Source organism: Sciurus carolinensis, chromosome 8 (assembly GCF_902686445.1).
Source record: "Sciurus carolinensis chromosome 8, mSciCar1.2, whole genome shotgun sequence".
In the NCBI taxonomy this organism is placed as follows: domain Eukaryota; kingdom Metazoa; phylum Chordata; class Mammalia; order Rodentia; family Sciuridae; genus Sciurus; species Sciurus carolinensis.
The window spans coordinates 147564539-147588081 of NC_062220.1; the positions used below are offsets into that span (position 1 = coordinate 147564539).

General features: G+C 47.6%; 1 protein-coding gene across 1 annotated transcript in view; it reads right to left on the reverse strand.

Moving 5' to 3' along the window:
- Positions 1-1080: 1080 nt before the first annotated feature.
- Vps37b (VPS37B subunit of ESCRT-I) overlaps positions 1081-23543 on the reverse strand; it is a 29939-nt gene continuing 7476 nt past the window's right edge. The window contains exons 2-4 of the mRNA XM_047562232.1: positions 6071-6242; positions 4224-4306; positions 1081-3340 (exon numbers count right to left, since the gene is read on the reverse strand). Coding sequence (XP_047418188.1) covers positions 2849-3340; positions 4224-4306; positions 6071-6242 — 747 coding nt within the window. The 3' untranslated portion in view covers positions 1081-2848. The remainder of the gene's footprint in view (positions 3341-4223; positions 4307-6070; positions 6243-23543) is intronic.

Below are 23543 nucleotides of genomic sequence, written 5' to 3' on the forward strand. Positions count from 1 at the left end.
CTCCTGGGTCCTCATGAGCAAAAAGGGCCAAAGGAGGGGAGGAGCAGTGTCACAAAGCCCATCGTGAAGTCGTGTCCTCACGGGGAGGGGTTGCAAATTTGACACTCGGCTTCCTATCGGCCACTGGGGGAAGAGCTACCAAGTTCTTGTCTTCGAAGGCAAAACGATTCCTCCCACGCTTCCCTCTTCCTAATGGTGTCGCCGCCATTCCTCCCACCTGTGGCACAGGACGGTGGCCAGGGAGAGCAAGGGGCGGGGGGTGAGCTACACAAGCTGTTCAAACCCCTTCACTGGGGGAGGGCACACAAGGGAGCAGCGGAGACAGACTCAGCCAAGGGTGGCAGGCAGGCCCGTGAGGACATCGGTGCGGCCCAGCAGTAAAGCACTTGCCCAGCCCGCAACCAGGCCCTGGTGCAGCCCAGCGCTGGGGGCGGGGGTACTGCTCAGCCAGGGGAAGCAGGCAGACAGGCACACAGCTCCACAGCGGGTAGGCATGTGAGGGCACGGGCGTGCAGCCCAGCCAGAGGTGACCCGCACAGGCACACAGCTCATGGGGCAGCAGCCCAGGTACGAAGGCTCAGGCAGGGACAGAGGGCACTCAAGGGCACAGATACCAGCTCTGCAAAGGACGCAGGGCTGGCAGGGTACCTCCCCACTGCCTCAGGGAAAAGCACCTCCCTCGGCCTCGGAGTGGGCGGTACCTTGGAGCACCTGCTAGTTAGTCCTCAGAGCCACACGTCAGTCACTGACATTCTACCATGTGACAACCAGACTGTTCTACGTAGTTTCCATCAGCTGGCACATGCGCAGAGGCCAGGGGAAGCCCAGCCTGGGGTCATCCGTGACCTGCCCCAGCAGCACGGCTGTGCTCGAGACTCGTCTCCCACAGGAGCGAGCAGTTTTCCGCCCACCGCTGCCGTCTGATGAGGATAAAGGCCCTGCTGGTCCCCCTGAGAACCCTGGACGGGCAGCACCTTCCGTCTGCCATGACTTGTTTTCAACTCCAGCAACAGCGGCTCAGCCAGCATCCCTGCAGGACGCTGATCACCGATGCGCTGGAACCAGACGCTTCACAGGCATCCCCAGGTGAGGAAGTGACAGGACTATGACTAATAATTCTCCATTTATTAAAAAGGGTCTATGACTTTACAACCAGTGCCCGACGAGGCCCTGGACAGCAATGGCGAGGCCACCTGGCAGCCCTTCACAACACCCACACAGAGCGCCCGTCTGGCTGGAGCCCGCAGCCAGGCTGTGGGCATTCCCATTGGGGCTGCAGCAGAGGTATCCAGGGGAGGACGGCGGCACTCACCGAGCCACAGAACATGGGGGCTCCTGACTGGCATAGGAGTGAATCACCCTGTACAGCTCTGTTTCCTGACAGGACAGTCACAACACAGTAGGTTCAAGTCCAGGAGGAGATATGAACTGAGGACAAAGGCTGGTAGCCTTGCTCTGGCCCACTGCAACAGGTCAGGCCCTGGCGGCCTGCCATGGGCGACAGGCTAAGGGTGGGGCTGTAGTTCCAGTGAGCACACAGGTCTCTTCGTGAACACGTGAGCTGCTATCCCTCCCCAGCTGGGCCCTGGGAACTCTGCAAACGTGGCACCTGTAGACAAGATCCCAGAGAGGAAGGAAGAGATGGTGTGTGCTGCCAATCCAATGGGAGGGGGTGTTCTCCAAATCGCTCCTCTGCCCTGCCCAGCACCTGCAGCACCACCAGGCCCTGGGCCCAGCTGCCTCGAGGTCCAGCTGCCTGCCAGCCAGAAGCAGAAAATACTGGCTGAGAGTATCCTGGTTGACAGTGGCCAGACTTTTCCCCCACCTGTCACAAAGCAATGAACTTGGACAAGCCCTTACAGGAATGCAGGGCTGCTGGGGGCCCAGCCTGGCCTGTGGGCCCACAGGGCAGCCATGGTTGGCACCCTTGCAGGCACCTGAGGCCTGGCACCAGGAGAAGCTAAGGCACAGTACGGGCACCTGTAGGTGTAACCGTGTACTGTTTGCACAAAAGGAAATTGCATTTCGATCTATTCAAAACAATATTTGCATTTTTAGAAGTTTCCCTGAATATCTTGTGTGTCAAAAAAGTTCCTTCCCAATATAAAACAGGAAAATTACACATGTAGTAAAAATACTGGGGAGCATTTCTTCACAGAAACCGTCAGGGGCCAGCTCCAGGCAAAAGGCGGAGGAGCGGGGTCGCAGTGCTGCGCAAGTCCCACTGACACTGCTCACGCCCGGGGCCGACGCCGGGGCTCCGGAACAGCAGCCAGCCAAGTGCAAACACCGCCTGTGGCTGGGAAGCAGAAGCAGCCAGGTTTCAGGGAGGAGGGGTGGTGACGATGGTGTCCCAGACAGTGGCCTGGAACTCATGCCGGCCACGGGCACGACCTCTAGGCTGGTTGACACAGGCCCACCTTCGACCAGGGCCATAGCAGCTGGTGGACCGACACACACAGTGCTGTCTTTTAAAATCACACAGGTAAGTTTAGCCATGCGCATTAAATAGGGCTGCGTATCGGGACCAAGATTTTACATGGGAGTTGGGGGAGGCTTTTTCCTTCCAAATTCATGAGTTGGTCAACACTACGGTACTCGGAAATCACACCCAGAACGCACGCGGCAGGACGCATGGGCGGCCTGGCTCCGGCTGGACACGCACTGCCTCGGTGCACAAAGCCTGCGTCTCTACTTCTACACCACTGACCTACAGTTCTAAAAAAGATGGGACACACTGGCCCAGGGTACCCAGGCCCTCGGGCCAGCAGTCGGACCTCAGAGCCTCCATGTGCAGAACCTGGCAAGGCAGGCAGAGGGCGTCTCCCGCAAGGACAGGCGCTGGTGCTCACTGGAGGATGAAGCCTGGCTGGTGCGGAGGCAGCCGAGGAGGGGGTCTCTGGGGGAGGGCTGGCGGGTACGGCGACACAAATTGTGCAGAGAATCCTTGCTGAGGAGGGAGGCCCACCCGAGGGGGTAGGGGTGGGCACTGTAATCCTGGGTATGGAATGGCCTGTCCTGAGCCCATGGCAGCAGTAAATGGGGTGGCTAAGCGTCCAGCAGGCACTGGGGGTGGGGGCGGGGGGATGCGCCGAGGCACGACAGAGGGGGGCCCGCTGGCCTCCAGGACAGGGTAGGGCAGAGGGGCAGCAGGCGCAGGCTCAGGAACCCTGGGCGGCAGTGGGGCCGCGGCCTGCGGGAGTCTCTGCCCCTTCAGCACCAGCTCCTGCAGCTTCTCGACCTTCACTCGTCGCATGTGGGCTAATTTCCGCTTGCTCTGGTAGACGTCAATGAAGGCATCGAGAGGAAGCTCTCCATCCAGAAACTTCTCTGCCATGTTCTGGAAGAGGCAGAAGAGACCTGGTTACAGGTAGGCAGGCTATTAGGAAGAACGCCCCCTCGCAGCTCAGGGCTCAGCCACTCCTCCTGAGGTGCCTGTGCTCTGCCCCTGTTCGGCAATGAGGCCCCGGGGGTGAGCCCTGGCAAGAGCAGCCACTGGGGAGGTGAAACTGGGGTTCTGCTGCAGGCCCCACCTTCCCACGCCACAAGCACCAACAGGCAGCAGGCCTGGCAGCACCCAGTCTGGCAATGAAGGGGCAGCCCCCGTTGCTGGGTTGCCTGGCCAGAGAGGGGACCACTGCCCTGCCTCAGCTTTCTCTAGCTAAGTCAGCTGGAACCCAGCTCCTCCTGGCCCCCACGTGGCTGCACCCTGACAGGCCGACTTCCGGGCAGGGTTAGCAGGAGAGAAACGTGCTCCTGTCCATCAGGGCCTCGCCAAAGCCTACGGGTTCATCAGACCAACGCAGACTGACCTGGCTACACGCTGCCAGCCCTGACTTGCTCACATGCACGACATTCAGTCCAGACACACTTCCTCATTCCCTGGTCAGGCTCAAGCCTGGGATTCATCTGGCCACGTCCAAAAGGCTGTGCAGCTGCCAGCTGACCTATAGCACAGTGGACGGCGACTTGGCTGCTGGCACCCGGGACATCAGTGCTGATTCAGTGAGACTGCATACCTGGCTTGGACCTGCATTTCACTGCCCTGGGGGTCCCTGGGCCCCTGTCTGGCACTTGTCTGGACCATGATGCCTACTTGTACGACCTCCTGCCCACAAGGGTGGGGCTCACTGTCCTTGAGAAAGCAGACTTGCTGCTGCCCAGAGTGACCCAAGACCCTGGAAGCGTACCCCAGGGCATTCTGCCAAGGTGCTTAGCCTTACCTCAGTGTCTTCCTCAATCTTGGCCCCTTCTGCTTGGAGAAGTGCTAACAGGGTCTCCAAGGAAGCACTGTTAGACTGTTTATCTGGAAGAAGTAAGAGACGTGATGGGGTGAAGGGCAGCCCCACCCAGATGCCACCCCGTTTCCCTGTCGGAGTCTTCACTGGAAGGCAATGGAAGAATCTCGCCCACCCAGAACTGACTTTCCAGGAAGCTCAAGTAAAGGCCTTAACTCCGCCAGAAGAACAAAGCCCAAAATAAGCGTCCACGTGGCCGACTAAGGACCAGCATATCACACAACAGGACACCCAGTATCCCCATCTGTCCCACAGAGCAGGCTGTTTTGAACACACAATGGTAACGCGGTAATCATAGTTTTTGTTCCCCGTTTTGAGTGATAACTGACCAAGCACACACACCTCAAGCGTAGGACTCAAATTCTTACATATGTGTAAACCTGTCAGGCGTTTCCAAAGGGCTCCCTGGTGCCCATGCCCAGCCATGTCCTGGACACTGACCTCCACCACCACAGGCCAGTTCTGCCCGGCTCTGGAGGCAGTCATCTGCCCTGTGTTGGCTTCTCCTACTCAGCACTGTCTGTGATCGAGGCCTTGCACTCCTCACTGACCGCTCTTCTCAGTGACGTGTGGCATCCACAGTGTCAACATCACAACTTACCCGTCACTCTGCAGATGGGCCTTAAGACCGCCTCCAAATTTAGAAATTATAAATAAAACTACGATACGCTTTTTTAAACTTATCTTCTGAAAGACATGAACATCCACTTGTTAGGTATGTCCCCAGGAGCGGGGCAGAGGTATCAGGGTGTGCACAGTAAGTCTCAGAAGGCCGGCAAACGACTCCTCCAAGGTGGCTTTACCAGCTCACTCTCTGTGCCTGAGTTCACATCCTCGCCAGCACTTGGCACTGCCCGTCCTTCCTTTTCTCCACTCAGGGTGGGTGGGTAAGAGTAAATTTTACCTCTTATAATAAACACACCAGACATCACTGTAAATCTCACTGAAGAGGATGATTTTTAATGCAATTTAACCTCAATGTCCCCCTGAAAGCTCTCAAAAGCACTCTGGACTCTCAGTAACATTCGATTCCTATGCCTCTTTGTTATGACTGCAAATTAGTGTGACATTAAAATAATACTTTTCACCAACTTTAATTAGTGTGACATTAAAATAATACTTTTCACCAACTTTGAAAGTCAAATATACAGTAAAATGTTCAGAATAATTCAGAAAACTGCCTTTTTTCTATGCTATTTGGAGAAGTGCAATCTTGATTGCTAATCCCCAGGCCTTTTTAGTTTTTCTTTCAAGACAGGGTCTCAATGCTGAGGCTGGCCTGAAATTTGCAATCCTCCTGCCTCAGCCTCTGAATCACTGAGATTTCAGGCATAAACCACTACACCAAGCTGGAATCTTCAATTTAAAAAGTAGTAAGTTTCTTCTAAACTGGCAATGCAATTTTTATTTTTTGCAATACTGGGGACTGAAGCCAGGGGTGCTGTACCACTAAGCTACATACCAGCCCCAGCACCCCCACACCCCTTTTGTTCCTCTCCTTTTCTTTTTGAGACAGTGACTTGTTTAACTGTCCAGACTGGCCTTGAACTTGCAATCCTGCCTCAGCCTCCAGAGTCACTGGGGCCACGGGTGTGCAGCACTGTGCCTGGCCTGGCAACAACATTTTATATATAAACTATTGCTTTGCTGCAGCAGGGTCACTGTTTTAATCGGATATTTTTTCATAATATCTTTCCTAATAGGGCAACAACTTAAAAATGTATCCTTCCCTCAACTCTTTATTCCCAAAAGTTCACCCTGAGAAAAATTACCTAATTTGGTCTTCTTTATCTGATAGGCTTCAAAGAGAACCTGGAGTTCCTGGTATTTCTGGGTCAAGTGTGCTTTCCGAGTGTCCAGCTGGGGCTGATACAAAAGGTTTCCCTCTGCCAGGCTCCGGTTGCTGGCAAGCGTCATTTCTTTGTTAAGCTGAAGTGTCTGCGTCTGTAAGAAACATGCAAGATGTTGAGAGCCACAGTGCATTAGTTCACGGCAAGTCCCAGGGGCCCTGTGCCCACACCCAGGGGCCTATCCTTCCTTGCTGGTCTGACATGCTGGGCAGGTGCTGCCAGCCCAGATCCAAGTCTCACTAACCAGAGGGATGTCATTTGGATGCTGTTCCCTGTTCTAAAAAGTGAGGCCAGCTTCCTTTCCAGTAAATTCCAGGATGGCTTTGTCCTGAGACTCCCAGCAGAGCTCTCACCTCGATGACATGCTGTGACTTGATTCCTTATGACCACTGTGCTTCCAAAAGTAAACAGCTGGAACAACACAGGGCCAGATTCGTTCAAAACAGGTTTCTGCTGCTCAAGAGGAAGGACCACTTTTATCACAGGGAAACTAGCTGGCGTAATGTCAATGCGGCTTCCCCATCAGGCTGAGATCAGCCGAGCCAGCCAGAGAATGAACCGAGTTTACTGGAACCCACTTCGTCGTCTTTCCCACCAGCAGCCCTTCGAAGCTTCCCCCATCAGCCAAGATGACCCCCGCAAGTGGGGAGAACTTGTTTCGTCCAACAAGGGTTCCCTGCAGTCCTTTCAAAGGATGAGGACAGGCTACCTGGTAGGGAAAGGCGGCCTCCAGGGTGAGAGGTGGAATGCGAAGTCTGAGGAAAAGGAAGGTCAAAACTGAGATCTGTGCTTAAGGAAAAAATCCTTACTGCTCTTCTCTTGGCTGCCCTATGATCGGCTTCCTCCACCCGGCTTGCCCACAGCCACCTCACTCCTGCATCTGAAGCCTCAAGGGCAAGCGCTGCCTCGCCCAGGCCGCGTCCATGTTTGTCTTCACGGAGCCACCTCAACCACACCTCGTCGTCTCAACCCTTGACACTCTCTCCCATCCACCCAGTCTATGTCCACTACCACTTCCTTCCTCCTGAGGCTTCTGGACACAGCTTCTTCCACTCCCCCTACCTCCCGCCACACCCATTTATTGCTCTTGCATAGCTCCTGGGAGACAGGCAAGCAGGCAGGCAGATGCACACACACCCAGTATAGAGTCAAGGGAGGAAGAAGAAGGAAAAAGCAACGGCTCAATCGGGAGATCCCTAACCAGTGGGCAGATAATCTGCCTCTCCAGACGCACACAAGCCAGGCCCGAGGGTCATTAAAAATCAGCTTAGAACTGAAAGGACTGCGCTCACAATGGAGAGTTAACCCTCCAGCTCCAACTGTAAGAACTGAGAACACGTTCTCCAAGATGAGCACAGCAGCAACATTCTCAACTTGCTCTGCTGCTTTAGCAAGCAAAGGTGGTCTGGGAGGTGGAAAGACCCGGAGGCAGGTGGGGCTCCCACCCCACCCCGACCTTCTACATCCCCGGGAGCAGTGTGCTCTTTGTGCAGTGGTCTTTAAGTACCGAGGTCTGCAGGGAAGTCTTTCCTTTAATTGTTAAGTCTTTTGAAAGAACAAACAAAACTAAACCATTGTACAGTTACTCTGGAAAACCGTTGGACTTTTATGCATGTGTAACTAAACATGTTAACTGCCATTTAACTCAGAAATTATACTCCTGGGAATTCATCCCAGAAAAATGAAAGTTTACATACAAAAACCTGCACATGAATGCTCTCGAAGACTTGGTAATAGGCTAAATCTTGAAGCAGGTTTTAGGTGTCTTTCACCAGGTGAATGGTCAAATAAACTGTGCTGATACAGTCATACCAGGGAACAGTACTCAGCAATAAACAAAAGAACACACTGTGGAAAAGCTACAGGGAATTACCTGGAGCAGAAACATGGAGCTAATTCGAAAGGCCACATGTTCCATGATTCTGTGTGTGTGGAATTCTTGAAAAAACACAATCATGTAAATGGAACGCAGATTAGTGGGGTGGGCGGGTTTGATCCTCATGGTGATGGAAATGTTCTCTATGTTCTGTATGTGCCCTGGTGGGATCAGGGTCGATACCCTGGCTGCAAGAATTCAGTGTACTAGAATTTCACCCAGTTCCACCACTGGGGTATAAATGAGGCAAAGGGGACACAGGGTCTCAGTACTGTTTCTTACAGATGCAGATGCATTCAAATCTATGATCCTCCCAAGTTTAATTATTAATAAATTTAACTGCTGCTGAGATCTTTCCCTCCTAATGGTGTCACCTCATGGACAAAGTCAGGACCAGGACATGGGCTCCTGCCCCAAGACCTGCTGCTCTATGCACTTTATCATTCTGACTTCAATCAATTCTTTGCTCAATAAATATTAACTGAGCAACTACCATCTGTCTGGCTCTAAGTTAGGCACAGAGAATCCAGAGAAGCAGGAACATGCCTGTATAAATAGAGCTGAACACATCAGCCCGGGACTTGGCAAACAAGTCTCTGGCACTCAGGTCTACTCTCCCTTCAAGTTCATCCTCTCAGAGAACTCCCTGGTCATCCTATCTGAAGCAGCAGCCACACTCAGTTACAACACTTACTTATTTCATCAGTGCGACTCAAGTTAGTTTCCTTGCTATCTGTCTCTCCCTTTGGAATACAAGCTGCATATCTGTCGTCTTTGGCATGGTGGATCATCCAGCATGTAGTGACCACTCAGTAAAGATCTGCTGAATGAGTCAAGCCCACCCCACCCAAAACAGCCAAAAGTCATTTGAGTAAAGTCTAGTCAAAGAAGGTAGAAAACAAAACACAGAGTAAGAAAAGGCAGGGGCTGGGGATGTAGCTCAGTGAAAGAGTGCTTGCTTGGGTTCCATCCCCAGTACTGCAAAAAAACAGGAAAAAAGAAAAAAACATGAGCTGTGTTTGTCAAGGAATAAGCACCTCAAATCCTTCTTGCAATAGATGAGCTCCCCTAATAAGGTCACTTGAGGATGAGTCTACGTTGGGATGCAGCTGATCTCTCTTAGAGTAATTCCAAAAGTTGAATTTCCCTCAAAGTCCAAAGAAAGGGCAGCACAGTAAGTGCTGATCTCCCAGGGAGAGTCCCCTGGAAAGACAGTAACGCTCAAGCTCTTCAATATCAAAATAAATAAATAAATTCCAGGTGATTCCAACATACAGCTAGGCTGAAAAACCTTGCTTGGGTTTCACTGCAAAATGCATAAAAAAAAAAAAAAAAAAACATTCCCATAGAATAGAAGTCAAGTCCAAATCACCTGCTCTGCATATTAGAAAGTCCTGTAAGAGAGGAACACAAACACGGGCTGTAAGCAAAAGGCAATTAATTCATATGAACAGGATACACAAAGTCAAAGGCACCAGCCAGCAAGGGACCAAACAGAACTCGAGGTGACTGCTACCCTGGACCTAATCTGTCACATCCTTGGGGCACTCAGATATTTTCATATAGGCCAACCTGGCAACACACTCAGCGCACCCTCCAGGTGGACAGCAGCAGAGGGCCAGGGCCAGGCCGTACGCGCTGAGGGGGTGCAGCGCTTCTCCAGAGCACGCAAACAGGCCCAGAACATGCCCGAGATGCTGCGTTAGAGTCCAGGACTGTCCCCTCAATACTCGTTTCCATTGTTCCAGCTGAGGAGAATGGAAAACTTTCCCTTTTGTTCATCTGCAAAGGCAAGCTGGCCAGGATGAGACGGCATCCCCCCGAGAACCAGGGATACACACCACTCAGCAAGGCACAACTGGCAGCCTGATTTCCACCCCCTTAGACCAAGGTCGCCCTGTGCCCATACCCAACCTGCACCATCGATCTGCAGAGGGCCACGGTAATTTAGGAACCATCCGACTAAAGAATAGGGCAACTTGGCTGACATCCTTGGCTTCGTGGTAGGTGCCAACACACCTGAACTGAAAACAGCAGTGCTAACTAACCTCTTGATCTTTCTCGTGATCCCTTTTCTTAACCATAAAGAAATCTTTTCAGGAAATAATAATTTATCTGTGGTAAAGAAACATTTTTATAAAAGCATCCAGTTTCACTTCAGTTTCCTTTTTTCTTCTAAAGAAAAACGAGATGCATGATAGCACTTGAAATTAGGACCCATTTGCATAAAGCTATTTCTGCTATCTGAGGACATTCACCCACAGTTAATACAGGGATCCCAGAATAGAATTTTTTCCACTTTTCTCTACTTTTAACTATCATAAAGTTTGAGTCATTACAATAATCATAGAATTTTATAGAAAAATCATTTTCTTATATTTAAAAAAATCTGATACAATCAGAAAGGTAAATGTTCTAAAAGAAATTAAGTGCCTTTGGCCAGGTGCGGTGGTGCACACTTATAATCCCAGGGGCTTGGGAGGTTGAGGCAGGAGGATTGCAGGTTCCAAGTCAGCCTCAGCAAAAGCAAAATGCTAAGCAACTCAGTGAGCCCCTGTCTCTAAATAAAGTACAAAACAGGGCTGGGGATGTGGCTCAGTGGTTGAGTATCCCTGAGTTCAATCCCCAGTAGCCCCCCCCCAACAACAACAAAAAACTGCTGTTGTTTCAAAAATGAAAAAAAAAAAAAAAATTATCCTGTCTCAAAATAAAAAGGGTTGGAGATGTGGCTCTGTGTCTGAGTGCCCCTGGGTTCAATCCCTGATACCCAAAAAATACTTGTCCAGGGCAAAAATGTAGAGATAACTTTGCCTCTCGTGATGCATACATTCACACATCAGTGCTGAGAGCACACGGTCCATTTCAAACGTACATGCTGTTGGTTTGCATTTTGGTTGAGAAAATTAACTCAGTAAGAAAGAAAACGGGTGTGAACTTCCCTCTGCCGCTAGGACACAGGGACAGACGGGAGACTGCCTGCCTGTGGCTCTGCTGGGCAGTGCAGGTCAAGGGTTTGGGTTTCCAGTGGACGGTTTCCAAACCAGCTGCTTCTACAATGTGATAATCTGACCTGAGCCGGCCGGAGTCTGGCTCCTTTGTCTATAATTATAACCGCCTTCCTAAACACAAGGCAGACAAATCTGTGCGCGTTTCCAAGCTAACTCTTCTTCATGGAAGAATACTCGGGGCAGTCCCTGACTCCCCCTCAACACTACAATAAAATCCTCATCACAGCAAGATAAAGGACATTATTGAATTAGATTAGCACATTTAAACAAATGAATGGTAATTCTTAATAGTACTGGAAGTCTGTTAAATGCTCAAAATCCAGGGAGCACCTGGGACATGAGACAGTTTACTCATGGTGAAATGGTGAAAACGGAGGTAGGCCCGGTCACCTACCGCCATTCTCAGAGGCCTAGTATTTACACAAAGTGAACAATCACACTCATTTTATTTAACAAGCAAACATTTTGTCAGACAAGCAGAAGCGCCATGCCTGACAGATACAGCACTCCTCCCCGCAGCTCTCTGCTCACCCTAGCCGCTCAACCCAGATGGCTCTCCTGCCCAAACCTCTGCTGCAAACGCCACCCTGACCAAGGCCCCAATAACAGCTGCGCGCTGCCTCTGAACTTCTCCTAGCCCACTACCCCACAGGATGCTAGACAGGTACCACTGGGTGCCCACTGAGGCCCTCCTTGATTGACATACAATCCACAAGGAGACTGGAGACATGTGGACATAAGCCAAGTAAGCCAGCATCCACCAGAAGCCAAAGAGGCAAGGAATGGATTCTCCCCGGAACCTCCAGGGAGGCATGGGCACCTTGATGTCAGATTTCTGGCCTCCAGAACCATGACAGAGTACACTCCAGGTTTGTGCTTGGGGTGGCCGGAACTGAGCCCAGAGCCTCGCACATCAAGGCAGCTAGGAAGCAGCTTGCACTGGGCCACCTCCCCAGCCCCATATTCCTGTGGGCGCAAGCCACAACGTCTGTGGCCATTAGTTAGAGCAGCTGGAGAAATCTAGTCCAGTGATGGAATCTTCCATCTGGCCTTGAGATCTACTCCCCACCTTGCTCTGTACCTGAGGCCAACTGACTGACCTACACCAACCACCTCAACAGGCCACTTGTCCCCTGGCTCTGGTTGGATTCTGCAGTGGAAACTTAGGGTGGAAAGAGAGTAAAATGGTGGCAATGGGGGTGGAAGTATTTCCTAAGTCCCTTCCCCATGTGGCCAACAGGCAGGCGAGCCTCTCTCTCCCTCTCTTGGTCCAGTCTCTTGGCTGGAGGAAGACACAACTATTGCCAGTCCTGTCCCAGCCCGTGGAGTCTCCCATTCTCTCCCTGTAAGGAATTCCTCCATTGTGAATCAGATCCCACCAGGCATGGTGGCCATGCCTGTCATCCCAGTGGCCTGGGAGACTGAGGCAGGAGGACTGTGAGTTCAGAGCCAGCCTCAGCAAAAGCAAGGCACTAAGCAACTCAGTGAACCCCTGTCTCTAAATAAAATACAAAATAGGGCTGGGGGTGTGGCTCAGTGGTCGAGTGCCCCTGAGTTCGATCCCTGGTACCATCCCCCTGCAAAAAAAGAATGAAATCCCCAGTCAGGTGTGGTGGCGCAGGCCTGTAATCCCAGCAACTCTCTCTGGTGGCTGAGACAAGAGGACCACAAGTTCAAGGCCAGCCTCGGCAATTTAGTGAGACACAGCTCAGTGGTTCAATTCAGGAGGGAAAGAGGAAGAGAGGGAGGGAGGGAAAGAGGGAGCGAGAGAGAAGGAAAGAGGTAGGGAGGGGAAAAGGAAGAAAAAAAAGAATCAAATCTCACAAGTTGAAGGTGCCTATGTCTTGTCAGAAGCCTGACTGATTCACTTAGAGTTCTAGAGTTATTTTCCCAAAGAACTAAAGCAACATTTATGCTCACATCTACCTTTTTGATGAAGATATTAAGCCCCTTAAGAGCAGAGCTGTGCCTTGTTCCTGCCCCTGATCCTAGAACTGAGCACAGCGCCCAGACCAGCAGAGGCACATCACTAAAACGCTGTTTCTTCACGAAGAATCTTGATAGTGGGGGCCTCAAGCCACTGTCAGTTTTTGTTAAGATCTTGCTCAGCTCTTCTGAGCATTAGCTTTGTTAAGTGAATATCATAGATTTTTAAACAGTAACACCACAGGTTAATGCTTACCATTACTAAACACAGCTGCTGACTGGGAAACCACCTGAACTCCAAGGTGCCACAGGAGCGACAACAATCTGGCAGAGACACATACAGGGGAAACGGGGCTATGAAAACAACTGCTCTACCACGAGACAGGCAGCAGCCCTGGGGAAACCGCAGGCGCAGAGGCTTCGCGAAATTCCCTTCTCTGCAGCTGAGCTTCAGCCCCCTTGAACTTGGAAAGGTCGGCAGAACGGAAGCACTGTTAGCAGGGTGGTCTTCAAGTCACCACAGAACTTTTGTACCCTGACTACAGATCACCACGGCCACAATAATGCGCTCCAACACAGTAAATGTTGGCTCCATTCATTCAAGAAATACTTAAAGGGTACCCCCAAATGCCAGGCTCTGAGTAGCCAATGATTAGAGATCAGTCTGGCCCTCCAGGACCTCATGGTCAAGATCATCGGCATGCACGAGGCTCTGTGGGTTGTCCACAGCCCAGTCCGGGCAGGCCACTCATCTGGCTATGCAGAGTACAGCCCTGCACACAGGCTGCACACAGGCTGCACGTGCTTTTCAAATGAGGCAAGAGTGCAAGAGCAAAGGGAAGAAAACCAACGCCGGTCTGACTGTAAAGATCTATTAAATTAAGAAGTCACTGATGGAGATTTGGAAACTTCGCTCTTTACTTCAGCATCTTCCACTTCTTTTTGTTAAGTTCTGGGGGCTGAACCCGGCGGCGCTCCACCACAGGGCTGCGTCCACAGCTTTTTACTCTTTCTTGAGAGGCCTACGTTGCCCAGGCTGGCCTCACACTTGTTATCCGCCTTCTGCAGCCTCCTAGCGAAGCTGGGATCACAGGTGCTCGCCAGCAAGCGTCTTCCACGTTTCAGTCTATGCCAACACCCACTGCCTTGTGCCGCCTTCTCCTGTTATTATCTCCACTTCATCCTCTCATGAAAGGGAGGCAAATCTGTCTGCATCTTCACCCAGGAGGAAGGAAATGTGATTTCATGGAAGTCAAGTGACCTGCTATGACACCCTCTGCATATGCTGCTTCCAAGTGTATCTTCTACATGATTCTGCTGTAGAACCTAATGGAGACTCACTCGTTCACTATCGTCTATTTTCAAGTTCCAATAATCATCTATGTTCATTCCTACTTACATCTCTTAATTAACTTTATATTGAGGACATTATCAAACACAAAGCAAAAAGTAGAGAGAGCGGGATGATGAAACCATGGGTAACTTTTCCCTGGGGTCATCAATCAGCAAAACCAGTCAATCTTTGTTCTATCGGCCCACTTTTCCCCATTTCTTCCCCCAATGTCCCCAAGGTTGGGGATCAAACCCAGGGCCTTGCACATGCGAGGCAAGCATGCTGCCACTGAGCCACAAGCCCAGACCTGACTTAAAAAAAAAAAAAAAAAAGTTCTTTCTTCTTCTTCCTCTTCTTCTTTTTTAAGAACCAACTTTTGGAAGATTAAGTTAGTGCCTAAGCAATCCCCCCAAATGACCAATAAGCTTGGTCATTTTTGATCGTTTGTCCAAATGACCAAAAGTTATTTGAATCTCTCAATGTGTTTCAACCAGCTGCAGTCGACCACTCTGATGCTCTAACTGCCATCAAGGCCCACGCAGGCCCTGCCAGCCACCTCTGAGGTTGATGTCCCTGCTCTCCTGCTCTCCAGGACAACCACAGTCTCAGACTCATCCACTGTTATGCTGGCCTGGCCCTTCTCAAAGGAATGCTGGTTACTCTTGGTGGAAAATCTGTTCTAATTTTGAACTTTTCCTCTCCAGGTAAAATTAAGTTTTCTATAATACAAAGATGAAAAAGAAAGAAATCTTAGCTCTCGAACCTTTCCACTAGTAAAAGAGTTCAGATTGTATTACGACCTTAAATACAACAGGTTTATAGATCAGGTGATAAAGTCAGCAATGTTAATTGCGTTTCCTTTTATTGTAGTACTTTTGACTTATCTCACCAATTAATTTTAAGTAAAGTTTGCCCAAGTCACAGGCAATTTGAGTTTGGGCTTTACATTAAAGGTTAGGTTACGGGGCTGGGGATGTGGCTGGGTGGTAAAGTGCTTGCCTGGCATGCATAAGGCCCTCGGTTCAAATCCCCCAGCACCAAAAAAAAAAAAAAGTTAGGTTTTTAAAAAGTCCAACTTCATTTCCATTCAGAAATACCTTGTCAACATCACCCACTACCCTCTCCCGCTGATTTCTGGTTTCCAGATGAAACCTGTTATCCAAGCCCACAATATCCCAGAGGCGTACTACAAACACAACCTAACGACCCTTGGTTCCTTCAGTTCTACTGAAGGAAAAAAAAAAGCTGCAGAGTTGGGACTATTTTAACCTGGTGACAAAATTGAAGATTTGAAAATATAGCTAAAGAGTCACAGAACATTATGAAACTGTCCTAAAATACAATTATCCCCGGGGGCTGTGTGAAACCATCTCCAAGGCTACAGCCTACTCAGGAAGGAAATTTATTGGCTGCTTATCAAAAGTTCCACCAAAACAACACACTCAACAAACAGAACATGTTACTTCCAATCATCAAATTAATACAGATATCTTATTTTTTATTAAAAATGTCAAAATCCTGTCGAGCACTGAGCTGTAGCTCAATGGCAGAGTGCTTGCCTCGCATGTGTGAGGGCCTGGGTTCGATCCTCAGCACCACATACAAAATAAATATATTGTGTCTGTCTACAACTAAAAAAAAAAAAAAAAAAAAAAAACCTTGTTGAAATGAAATTTGCTTCCCTCTGAAAGTAGTAGGCAATGGGATCCAAACTCAATCCTTTCCATATAGAGGTGGCTTGCATCTAAAAATCAGTATGTTATTCACTTAATGCAAATGACCACAGAATTGCAAAATGTTAGGCTCAAAAATAAATGGAGTGCTTGCCTCGCATGCACAAGGACCTGGGTTCAATCCCCATCACAACAAATGATGATGATGATGATGATAATAATAATAATAAGTAAATAAATAAATAAATAAGTGGACCAGTCCTAAAGAAGAAATAAAGTATCTCGGGCACACACAATTTGGCAGTTTTCTACATTTGACAGGCACAACATACTAGGGGTTTGTTTTTTTCCTAGAAGACTTATTTCCTAATATTCAGAGAAAAAACAAGTTCTTCCTACTTCTTAGACTTATTATTTGGATAATGGAAATATAACAAGGAAATATAACAACAGGTGTGAATAGTTCTGAGACTTTGCACATGCTATAAAATGTTACTTTACTAGAATTACTGGCCATATAACAACTGGAGACTGGGGAGCGGGGAGGGGAGAGGAGTGAGGACCAGGAGACAGGATGGGCCTCCCACACTGATCACAATGCCAACTGCCTTTGTCCCTTGTCTCCCAAAAGCAGGGAGTTGTCACACTTAGCTCCACCCTAGACTTAAAGACAATCTCAGCAGTTGAACCTGGGAATCCTCCACCACACAGAACTCAGAACCAGTTAACCAAGCAGTTTGGTAAAAGCACACGCATGCTAAATAAACATTTTAAAGATATACATATGCCTTTTTTTTCGGTGGTGGTAGTACTGAGATTGAACCCAAGGGCACTTTATTACTGCACTACATCTCCAGGTCTTTTTAATTTTTGAAAAAGGGTCTTCCCTAAATTGTTAAGGTTGGCTTTGTACTCACAATCCTCCTGCCTCAGCCTCCCAAGTCGCTGGGACTACAGGCGTGCACCACCACACTTGACCGGGTTGAGTCCACTAGTTTTCTACCTCACATAGACCACAACCTTTCATAAAAAGTGAGAACTCAGACACCGCTCAAGCAATGGGAAAACGGAATCCAGGAATTCTTCAATTTTTCCTCAATCTAGTCCACATTTAATTCACCAGTGAGTTTTTTTCTAGTGAAACCTTTTATATTAACTCTTTCTAAAGCACTTGGTTCACAGTTTTCATAGAAACTTTTTCTTCTTACTCATTATTCGTCAGGTGCCAGAGTTTTTACTGAAATCATGTAATTAGTAAACAAACAAAACCAGAAGGAAGAGGTCTGAGAGCAAACATACCTGGCCCTCAAGGAAGCATACAAAGCCACCTCACCTTGAGGGGAGGGCTGGGGGACAGACCAGTCACTACTTTTAATGAAGGGCATGAAGCACGAAATTACTGGAACATTTAGTGAAGTGGAAGGAGGTCAATTAATAGCTTCTACTGTAATTTAAAAATCAAGATCCTCTTCTTATAGTCAGATGAGCTGGTGCACACCTGAAATCCCAGCTACTTGGGAGGCTGAAACTGGAGGAGTGCAAGTTCAAGGCCAGGCTCAGCAACTTAGTGAGACCCTGTCTCAAAATTAATGAAAGGTCGCTCAGTGGAAAAGCATCCCTGGGTTCAATCCCCAGTACCAGCAAAACTATAAAAATTTTTAAAATAAAATTAAAAAAAAAATCCTCTCCATTCCCTCCCCTCCCCTCCCAAAACAGCAGTTTATGGAAGATAGAATTCCTGATTTACTTCTTCTTTTTCTTTTCTTTTTTTGGTACTGGGGATTGAACCTAGGGGTACTTTACCACTAAGCTATGTTCCCAGTCTTTTTATTTTGAAAAAGGGTCTCATTTAGTTGCTAGGGGTCTCTCACTAAATTGCTGAGGCTGGCCTTGAATGTACAATCCTCCCTCAGCCTCCCAAGTTGCTGGGACTACAGATGTACTCCACCTTGCCTGTCTGAACCCTAATATGTTTACTAGTGTTCTGACCACAACCAACAACCAAAGCATTCAATGTTCATTAAGAGTTTAGTGGGTTATTCTCATCTCTATTTCCTTTCAACTGTAATTTCAAGAAATTTGTGTATGAGTATTTTCAAACTAGTCTTTAAGTGCAAATAAGAAAATGCCTGTCAGATGGATGCTGGATTTATGTCTATTAACACTATATCTTGACAGTTTTACTCTTACATTTAATAAAACATGATGACATGAATTTTGTACAACTACCAAGAATTTAGTCTCATGACTGCAATTTCCTCTCAATATGAGAAAATGCTACTCTAATATTGGGATTTTTTCCCCCCCTAGTCCATGGGTGGAGAAAAGAATTAGTCAAAGGATAGTCAGTTACTCTAGATTATTCTACTTCAATTTCATAACAAAAAGTTATACAAACGCTGGGTCCAGTGGCACACGTCTGTAATCCCAGTGACTTGGGAGGCTGAAGCAGGAGAATCCAAGTTCAAGGCCAACCTCAGCAACTCAGTAAGACCCTGACTCAAAATAAAAGGAACTGGGCATGTAGCTAAGTGGTAAAGCACTCCTGGGTTCAATCCCCAGTATCAAAATAAACAAACGAACAAATTAAGCTACACAATTATACCTGATATAGGGTATCAGATATCTTAGCCAAAAGGACTGCCTAGATGTATGTGTTAGATTTTCTATCACTATAACAAAATACCTGATATAATCAACGTATAAAGAAAAAGATTTATTTTGACTCACAGTTTTGAAGGTTCCAGTTCACAATGAGGCAGACCCATTGCTTTTTAGGCATTTGGTGGGGGAGCATTTGGGGGAGCAAAGCTGTTCCCCTCATGCCCAGGAAAAAAAAGAGCAGGGACCCAGCCAGGGTCCCACAATCCCCTTTGGGGTTCCACTAGGTCCCATCTCTTTTTTTTGCAGGGGGGGCAGGTACCGAGGATTGAACTCTGGGGCCCCCCAACCACTGACCTGCTCCCCAGCCCTATCTTGTATTTTATTTAGAGACAGGGTCTCGCTTAAGTAGCTTAGAGCCTCGCTCTTGCTGAGGCTGGCTTTGAACTCATGATCCTCCTGCCTCAGCCTCCCAAGTTGCTGGGATGACAGGCGTGTGTGCACCACTGTGCCCAGCCCACTAGGTCCCCGCATCTCTTAAGGGTGGTAATAGTACCACCATGGTGACTAAGCCGTTAACAAGCCTGTGAGGGACATTCAAAATTCGCTAGGGTTGTAGCTCAGTGGTAGAGCACTTGCCTGGCATGTGTGAGGCACTGAGTTCCATCATCAGCACTGCACGAATAAATAAAATAAAGGTATTGTGTCCATTTACAACTGAAAGCAAAACAAAACAAAATTTAAGAAAAAAGATTCAAACTATGGCAAAAAGTTAAGACTTACTCATTTTCCTAAATGTTAAATGTTGACCACTTTAACAGATTTCAAAGATGTTAACTTTATGATAGAAAAAAGCACCTAAATATCCAACAATACATAAATCAAGACACAGCCACAAGATGAAATACCATATCACCATTAAAATCATGACTTGGGCTGGGGAGATAGCTCAGTCAGTAGAGTGCTTGCCTTGCAAGCACAAAGCCCTGGGTTCGATCCCCAGCACCGAGGGGAAAAAAAAAAAAATCATGCCTTATAATAATATTCTGATTTTAAAAGAATGTCTGAAGGTCTGAAGTATAACTTTAGATTAAAAATAAATAAGCAAACCTCAAAATACAAAATCATCCCAATGAAGAAAACACAGAGAGAAAAGATAAAAATATGGGTTTTTGCTGTTTTCGTTTTTGTTTTATGGTGCTAGGGCCTTGCACATGCCAGGTGAGTGCTCTAACCCTGACTATATTCCCGGCCCTTTTTATTTTGAGTCAAGGTCTCACTAAGTTGCCCAGGCTGGGCAGGTACTTGCAATTTTCCTGTCTCAGCCTTCCAAGTAACTGGAATTATAGGCAAGCACCACTGCACTTGGCCATAAAATATTTTAACAGTTTACCTCTCACTGGTGGTATTATATGATTGTATTTTCTTTATAATTTTCTGTATTTTCCAAATTTTCTATAATAAACTTGTAAAAATATTAAATTTAAAGGTTTGAAAAACACTAGATACTTCCCTGCCTTCTTAAACTGATTCCGTGAAACTAAGGTAGGCTTTCCTTGATGATATAGAAATTTCATTATGGATATCCAGCAACTATTGCACTTTCTAGACAGACCAGTACTGTGGGCTATGGAAACAGATGGATACATTTATCCCCTAAAAAAACATTTGCCAAAGCAGGCTCCTGGGACCCAGTCCCATAAGAATCTCCACAAAAGTTCTGTGATGGATTAAGTCTGAGAACACTACTACATACATACACATAAGCCCCTCTGGAGCTCCGGCACATATCCCAGCAGTGAGAAAGCAGCAGCAGGAAGGCAGAGAGACAAAATGAACCCCCTGTAACTCACTGGCTTCCAAATCTATTTACCATGGTACCCTTGTTAATGTAATCATCACTAACATTCACAAATTAAAGCTCAAAGGAAAACCCTACCCCAAATCACACAGTCCCATGGCACAGTTTGAACAACAGAAATGACTGCCATTTATTGTGTTTTTATTGCCAGGCACAGTGTTAAAACAGTTTACACACTTTTTTTTTTTTTTTTTTTTTTTGGCGGGGGGTAGGGGGTGGGGGGAACCGGGGATTGGACCCAGGGATGCTTAACCACCGAGTCACATCCCCAGACCATTTTAAAAATATTTTTATTTAGAAGCAGGGTCTCCCTAAGTTGCTGAGGCTGGCTTTGGACTCACAGTCCTCCTGCCTCAGCCTTCCTATCCGCTGGGATTACAGGCATGCACCAGTGTAACTGGCTATACACATCATCTTGTTTAATACCCAGAATAACTCAATAAGGATATTAAATTTTGGGTTTTGGTTTTGGTTCTGATTAAGAGACAGGATCTTGATGTGTTGTCTACACTGGTCTTGAATGCATGACTCTGCTGCCTGAGTCTCCCAAAACGGCTGGGACCACAGGCATATGCCATCACATCTACCCTAGAATGCTACTAAAGTTAATGATGAGAAAGTGGCATTTAGAAACACCTGCCCCAAAATTTACTAAAAATCCAAATCTCATCTTAACCACTATGCTTAATAGTTGACTTCCCAATTTTCATGCATTTTTATAAACTTTGCATTCTTTTTCTGTCACATAGGTAGTTCTTCAACAGCCCTAAGGCTTTGTACATGAACCCAGGGCCGTGTACGGGTTGGCAAGCGCTCTACCATTTTATTTGGAGGCAGGGTCTCACTAAGTTGCCCAGGCTGACTTTGACCTTGCAACCCTTCCACCTCAACCTCCCAGGTAGCCGGGACTACAGGTGTGCACCACGCACCCGGCTGTCATCCAGTCCAGTGCGGCCGGGTGTGTTTTGCTGGAGACTGAAGCCAGTGCCTCACGCAGCCTGCCAAGCGCTCTACCACTGAACCCCAACCTGGGTCAATATTTCTTGATGTTATTGGCTCTACTAGTTTTTCCCTCAATTCTTTTAAAATGTGCCACTGACAGATACATCATATGATCAAAGTGGGCAAAGCAAGACTCAGCAGGCTGTGCTTCGAGTTCAGCCTCTGCCCTCAAAGTCCATTTTTTTTGGCTACCCGAAGTTCAATTTTATCAATTATCTCTCATTTTTTTAAGAGCCATTTCTTCTTTTTAAATATTTTTCAGCTGTAGACAGACACAATATCTTTATTTTTGTGTGGTGTGAGGATCAAACCCAATGGCCTGTACGTGTGAGGCAAGTGCTCTACCACTGAGCCCCAGTCCCAGTCCCTCCATTATCTTTCAGCTTCTAACTGATTGCCCTGCTTTCTAGTTTTATCCCCCTCAAATCCATTCCTCCCAATTGCCAGAATCACCTACATAAATATCAAGGGCGACTAACCGCAGCATTCCCTGACTAAATCCTCCAACGCTCTCTGGCTAAAGGATCAGGCCTGAGCTCCTTACTACTGCAGCAGATGAGGCCATCTGGTCTCCTCTTGCCTCTCTGGCCTTACCCCCCACCGTTCCCTCTGCTGGTCCCTCACACACCGCTTGTAATACTTCTGTGTCCCTCTCCTGCTTCTTCCTCTGGGCTTAGGTGCTGCTGCCCACCCCCATGCCCCGGAGTCCTGCTCCCTCATTACCTGGTGAACCCTACCTCATCCGCTGAATCACACAGCTCATGAGTCACAGTCTCCTCCAGGAAACACTCCCTGCTGACTTCCCCACCTACCAAAGACTTGCTGGGTCTCCCCCAACCAGGGTGCGTAGGCTTCACTACTGTTTATCATGTACAATGCTCCATGAAATCGGCTTCTGTATACCTGCACGATCCTAAGAGATGAGAGCTTGAGGTTGAAGGTGCAGCTCAGCGGTAGACACTCAGCTCAATCTCCAGCAAAGGAAGGAAAGGATGGAGGGGGAAGGGAGAAAGAAAACTGTGACCTACTGGTTTTACCTCTCCAAAGTCATAAACACTAGATTCTCCATAAAGGCTGAGAAGGTAAATATGTTTTTCTCGAACTCAGCTGTGTTCACATTAACCCAAACTGCTGCCTGGGGTGAACATCAATTAGCAGTCACTGTGTCCCTCCAACACGCTGGGCACTGGATTACAGACAGGAATATATAACCTCAAGACTATGGACATAACCCTCACTTCACCATGCCGTTAGTCAATCTTAGCAATAACAAAAGGTCTGGTTTAAAAGAAACATTAGCGGGCTGGGGTTGTGGGTCAGTGACAGAACGCTGGCCTAGCAAGTGTGAGACACTGGGTTTGATCCCCAGCACCACGTTAAAAAAAAAAAAAAAAAAAAACTAAACAAACAAAATAAAGGTATTGTGTCCATCTACAACTAAAAAATATTTTAAAAATAAATAAATAAAGAAACATTAGCCAGATTTAGCAACTTAGCAAGACCCTGTCTCTACATAAATAAATAAGAAAAGAAGCATCAACTATGATGTAGTTTGAGGTATAAATAATTATTCAAATACCTACTTTTCACCAAGAAGGTTCCTCACAATTCTATGAGAAATACTTTCAAAAGTTTTCCGCTGACATGCTATAAAGTAACCTAGAAACAAGAAAGCAAGTGCACCTCTCTACTTCCATTCTTCCCCATGAAGAAATTCAACAAAGAACTTTCCTCTGCCTTTGTACCACTGGGTAAGACAGTTTTCCTGAACAATGATGGAATCTGAAAACTCACCTCGCTAAGGAAGGAAATAAACCAAACAACGCTTGTCTAAGCATGTTCTCAGCACCAGTGATTACCCAGTCAACAGTGGCTGACACAGGTCTTTGCAGATAACCTTGCACTGTGTACTTGGCATGAATAGTCATAAAAATATTCTGCTACAAACAATGCAGAAGAAAAAACAAAGCCAAATAATCAGCACAGCTGGCCTGCATGAGCTCAAGGGCACATCCACTCTTCACATGAGGGAGGAGGTTCAGTTCAGTCCAGTCTACCTCTACGTTCCATCTATGGTCAGTCTCATGTAATTACAAGCACCGTAACAAAATGTCA